We start from the raw sequence: 5,880 nt of genomic DNA, 5'->3' as shown, positions 1-5,880 counted from the left end.
TGCACACCTATCCAATACTTGTGGCTAGCTTTCTGATCAAACACATCTTTTGATTCAGCCACAAAACTAGGCTTTGACATAGGCCAGCATCAGGAGTAGTAAAATGTAGTGCTGATTTTGAGAGATCGCTCAAATGATGTAATCCGATCTTTTGAGATCGCCCTAATGATGTAATCAAATTTTTTGAGATCACCCAAATGATGTAATCTGATCTTTTGGAAATGAAATGAAATTTTTATTTAAATGTTTTTATTTTATTACTGCATTAGTTATTTTTCTGATCTCTGATAAGAGTATCCGATCTGATCCCTAGACAAATCGCCATTCGGCGATCCGTGGGTTTGGAAATTTATTCAATTTGATGACCTTAGTTAACCGATCTCATTTATCTAATTTTTTTTATTATGTTTCTGAAATCTTCCTGTGATGTGTCAAGGATGCAGCTCGGTTCCGCTAACCGATGCGTCGCTTTGGACTTCGTGAGCATTTAATGCTCAGACAGGTATAAATAGGTCGCTTGGGACTCATTTTCTTCCTTATGTCATTTCAGAGCTTCCCCTAGCATTTTCAACATTTCTTCTCGCTTTTTAGAGTTTTCAGGCACCGATTACACTCCGATAAGGATTTTAATCTTTCCTCGATTAATTTTCTTTTTGTTTTATGAAAATGAGCGGTACCGAGGTTTAGAGAGCTGCGAGCCCGCATTCCGTCCATATTTCGTGGACCTCTGAAGAAGGCGATGTGATTAGATTAGGCAGATGATCCAGCACGGCCATCGTTCTGGTTACTGGACTGAAGCGAGGATCCTCTTTGAGAAGGGAAAATCTGCCAGTCGATGAGCTGCCGTCCGTCCTGAGAGAAACTGATCTCCAGTCCATAAGTCAGGAGTACAATCTGCGGATTGACTCCTTTGCACTGATCAAATGCCATGGCGACCTTCGGGCCGATCACTTCTTTGATGAAGGCGATCTCATCATGGTATACGAAGAGCAGCTGAAGGCCGGACTCCGTTTTCCTTTGGATGAATTTTACAAGGCCGTCCTAAAGTTCCACCATGTCTCGGTAGCTCAAATGCATCCGAACTCCTGGCGGAATTCAGTAGCCTTCAGGGGCCTCTGCCAAGCCAAGAAGCTGGACCCTATGGCTAAAGTCTTTGTCGAGCTACATAGGCTTGCCCGAAGGAAGGATGACGAATTCTGGTTCTTCTAGGCAAAGCCGAACTGCGCACTTTTTACCTATCTCCCTTCTTCATTGAAGAATTGGAAGAACCTATTTTTCATATTGAGGAGCAAGATTCCGAACGGCTTCGAGGGTATCCCACGAACTTGGCAATACTTGATCGCTTCAATTCCAAAGAAGATCACCCTAAATAAGGACGAAAATGCCATGGTGAAAAAATTAAAGACTTAGGTGTCCACCCACAAATTCTCATGTTTAGATGCGGTTATGGCCGAACTGAAGTGGTGGATGATGCGCCTGATCACTGACGAAGACTACGAACTTCAGCTCTCTGACCTCGGTCCTGTTACAATCCATATCTCTAGCCTCTGAATCTTAGCGAACTCACTGACTTCTATTTTGTGCAGGTATGGCGGGTAGCGATGCTTCTAAAGAGAGCCGCAAGTGAAAGAGGGAGGTCTCCCGAAAGGTACAGGTAATGAAGGAGGCCACTGTTACTGCTGCTCAGACTCCTCAGCGAGAATTGGTAGAAATACCGAGCTCCCCTCCTCGACCTTAAGAGCAGCTAGTCCCTAAAGTAGAGGTCACCGTTTCTCCACCTCGGCAGATTGAATGTCCGCCTCCTCCTATCTCTTCCAATGTGGAAGGGGAGTCTTCTGGTCCCACTGTTAGGATGCTTTCCCGGGGAGCTCAACTTCTCATTCAATCACTGGAAAGGAACCGTTCCACCCGAGGGAATCCTAGCCTAGCCAAGTTCATGGGCACTTCCATCTACGTCCAGGAAGATCGGAACATATTGGCGGAGGAGAGCATCGATGATATTTTAACTCAAATGATGAGTTTGGGCTTGAAGGCTATTACAAATCAGCATGTGATCAGAGAAAAAGCCCACGCCTTAAGGAAAAAGATTATTAAGGCTGTTCAGGATGCCTCGACTGCAAAGGCTCAGCTCTCCTCCGCCAATGATTACATCGCCAGATTGGAAGATCGGGTGAAATATTGCGAGGAGAGGATAACCGAAGTGGAGCGGGAACTTGAAGTTTCTCAGGCTGGTCGATCTGCTAATCTAGCTCATTTTTCCAAGGAACTTCGGGCGAAGGAGGAGGAGTTGCAGACGAAGGAAGAGGAGCTCCAGGCCAAGGAAGAGGAAAGCATAACAAAAGAGGCTGGGGCATATGTGAACGCCCATAATGACCTCCTGACTGAGCTAAGGAAGCGTTACCCTGAGGAGGACTTCTCTTGGATGAATCAGCTCATTCCAGAGGCCGAAGAGGAGAGCGACGAGGAGCCTGAGAGAGAGGGAGAGGATCAGAGAGCTGATAATGTACCCAGGGAGCAAGCTGGGGGAGATCCTTCGGCTGAATGACTTGTATATTTTTATTTTAAAATGAATTGAAGTCTTCTTTTTTTTACGTTCAATTTTTTTTGATGAGATCGGAAAGCGTCCAAATTGTCTGAGTACTTAATTGATTGAACGTAGTTGAACATTAAACTTGAAAGCAATTATTAATCAGAGTATAAGAGATCGGAAAAATATTACACGTGAACATGAGATCGGACTAAGTCATGACCAAATGCTGAGTGAAACTTTAAAATATTAGAATTACAAAGGTCTGATAGTGACTTGAACTTTCAAGATCGGAATCATTATTAGACCGGATAGAAACCTTAACTTTATTTTGGGGAATATCTGGGGCATTCAAGCGAGAAGCCCGATCATAACATTAGTCAAGCGAAGCTTTGTGATGTTTGAACTAAGAGAGATCGAAAAAAATTGATAGGCAGGATTGGAGGGTCCGAAGACCTGATATTGTCTCGATTTCATCTAACAAAGACTAAGAGATCGGAAAACTATTTAACTTGAGCGTGAGATCGGTCTGTTTCAGGGACGAGCAATCGGTGAGTCCGGAAAAACCATTTGTGATTGGGGACATCGGTTGTAAGCGGATAATAAAGTTAAAAGTTTAAAAGTTCCTTGACTTCGGAGGTCGACCAAAATATGGTGTCTACAAGTCATTTTGACATGCATTTGCTTATGTTTTCCTTGGTGTTTGCTTTGCTTTCTGTTTTACTTCTCAAAATTTGAACTTTTAGCTTAGTTCTTATTAATAGTTGTTGTTTCTGAGGCATCATCCATCATGGGAAGAAACTTATCATTTAGTGGGTTTTTTCTCCAATTCTCAATGGCTAAATTTGGAAATGGATGATGTTGGAATCTATGTGTCTCATTTATAATCAACATTTGGTTTTTGAATTTCATTTCCTGTTCATTTTGGGTTGTGCTGCATCATGCATTCTGATTACTCTTTTCTCTTAGCCAAGCAAATATATCAGGATTGTTTCTGATGGTGATCTAAACGCTTATAAAACTAATCAAAATTTACATGTTTAAATAAAACGTTATGGTTTTTGGATCAAAATGGGTAATAATTTTGTTATTATTTGATTCTACCAAGTATACAGAAACAATGTAGGCATTTATTGACACAAGCAACTTCTGCATTTTCTGGTTTCTATACGAAAGTGTGAAGATTTGTTAGATTTTGATGGTTTGGTAAATTTTCCGGTATACTTCCTTGCCAGTAAAGTAAGTACATTCTAGTTGTGTTTTTATGAGTAGTTTAGTCAGCTTTGTATAGATGTTCAAATGTGACCAATCATTATCAAGTTCATGTGCAGTCGTACATATTTTTCAAAAGATGGATTAGGGTTATAAATTTATTTTCTTCCTGTTTCTGTTACACCTTGCACTATGAAAAGCAAGTGAAATGTGTGTATTAAGTACTCTCTCCTTGGACCCACAAAAGTTTTGTGATTTCAATGAGGGGTTGCATTCCAGTTGTATGATGCAATATTGCTTGCCTAAACATGTTGTAACCCTAATTTTAAGTGTGTTACAATTGGTGTATATTATAAATTTGATTAAAGAAGGACTGGATAAAGATTACATATAAAGCAATGCTAACTTTTGGATAATTTACTATAAACCCGGTCTTTATTAATTCAAGAATTGGAAAAACTTGTTAGGGTATCTTCGCCATTCTCTTTTCTAGAAGATGCTAAATGAGTTACAATCTAATGATGGAAGTCTGTTAATTAGTTTAATTCTTTAACATTCTGATTCTTGGCAATAACATTATAAAATTACAGATTCATAATTCCACTAACCCTTGACATTTGCATGCTTATCCATAATGCAAATATATGAAAGTGAAAAGCCTTATAAATAGCCTGCTTCGTTTCCGTATATCTCAACCTTTACTAAGAACACATAGAGAACCTCAAATACGCTCTTAGAATGGTGAAGCTTTCTGCCTTCTGCGTCCTGCTTCTCCTCCTCTTCTTTACGTCTGGTAAAAGTTTCTGGCCAATTTCTATTTCTATGTTACTGAATACTGAGGCTATTCTTGCTTAGAGTTAATCTAGTGGTTAATCTAGTAGTGATATATATCTTTACGTGTAAATATAGCTAGCATAAACTCATATATTCAAGCCATTGGACCAATATAAAGTAAAGTTTAAATTTAATTGCGCTTTCTTTTTATTGGATTTGTTAATGAAATAGAGGGAAAATTATGTTATAAGTTCTTCTGATTTATTAAAAATCACAACTAAATTAATACATTGAGCTGATTTCCTACTGAATTTTCAGATATTTAAATTTTGAAGTCATTTTTTGTTGGGATGACTTTAATTGAATACCACTTTCAATCCAAACTTATAGTTAATCTTGAAAAAAAAAATCACAGACTAATTTATTTGTTTTCAATTTGAAATAATTATGTCTCAATTTTTATTTTATAAATAAAATGATCTCTCTATTAAATTTAATTCAATTTATCATTAATTATATATTAAATGATGAAAATAATTTGAGGAATTAACTTATAATTTATTTTAAAATACATATATTTGTGGAAGTGCAGATGAAAAATTGGTGCTCAAGGCAGAAGGGAAGGATTGCCACAAAGTTTGGAACTGCAAAGGAGGCAACCGTTGCTGGGAGGATTGCAGAAACAAATATAATGGAATGGGACAATGCGATTTGTACACTGCACCCCCTGTTCCCAAGCAGTGCTTTTGCGCATACAAGTGCTGATCAATCATCTTTACCCTAATTAATATCTACCTAAGGCTTGAAATTTGAAATTAAATAAAACTTTGATTTGTTTCAGACATGTTTACAACTAGAAGCTCATATATATATATCTCAGTTATGTTAATATTGTAATCAACTTTGTGTGGAAAATTTTCTATTCTTATAATTTTCTATTCTTATCCGTTTAACTCTTATCATCGAAACTTAAAATCCTATAATCAATCAGACGATTCGATTATCAAATTATTAAGTTAAAGTATATATATATATATATATATATATATATATATATATATATTTTAGTTCAATAGAGGCTTAATTGATTGAATATAATTAATGAATTGCACAATATGTTGTAAGGTAACTATATTTATTTGTCAACATAAAGATGAATTATTTATAATAGGTAGATAAAGAAATCTTAAATCTTTTACTCCTTACATCTTAAAAAGGAAAGAAAATTAATTAGATTATTCTTAATTTGCTATATATTAAAACTACGAAATTATCTGTGCAAATTATTACGGGACGGGAGTTGCCAGGAATAGGAGTGAGTAACTACCGAACCGTTACAAAATACACATGATTATTAACAATTTTAA

General features: G+C 37.3%; 1 protein-coding gene across 1 annotated transcript; it reads left to right on the top strand.

Moving 5' to 3' along the window:
* The first annotated feature begins 4,450 nt into the window (after positions 1-4,450).
* LOC131178759 (putative defensin-like protein 184) lies at positions 4,451-5,366 on the top strand. The gene is made up of 2 exons (XM_058144517.1): positions 4,451-4,532; positions 5,106-5,366. Exons 1-2 carry the CDS (start codon positions 4,478-4,480, stop codon positions 5,276-5,278), a joined length of 228 nt encoding a protein of 75 aa, XP_058000500.1. The 5' UTR covers positions 4,451-4,477; the 3' UTR covers positions 5,279-5,366.
* Positions 5,367-5,880: the final 514 nt, after the last annotated feature.

Source organism: Hevea brasiliensis, chromosome 3, assembly GCF_030052815.1.
Source record: "Hevea brasiliensis isolate MT/VB/25A 57/8 chromosome 3, ASM3005281v1, whole genome shotgun sequence".
NCBI classification, from domain to species: domain Eukaryota; kingdom Viridiplantae; phylum Streptophyta; class Magnoliopsida; order Malpighiales; family Euphorbiaceae; genus Hevea; species Hevea brasiliensis.
This window is presented reverse-complemented; position numbering and strand designations above follow the sequence as displayed.

Excerpts from the sequence above, each read along its gene's own strand:
- LOC131178759 (XM_058144517.1), top strand. The coding sequence starts at position 4,478 with ATGGTGAAGCTTTCTGCCTTCTGCGTCCTGCTTCTCCTCCTCTTCTTT. Across the intron at positions 4,533-5,105 it reads CCTCCTCTTCTTTACGTCTG|ATGAAAAATTGGTGCTCAAG; the intron begins GTAAAAGTTTCT and ends GTGGAAGTGCAG.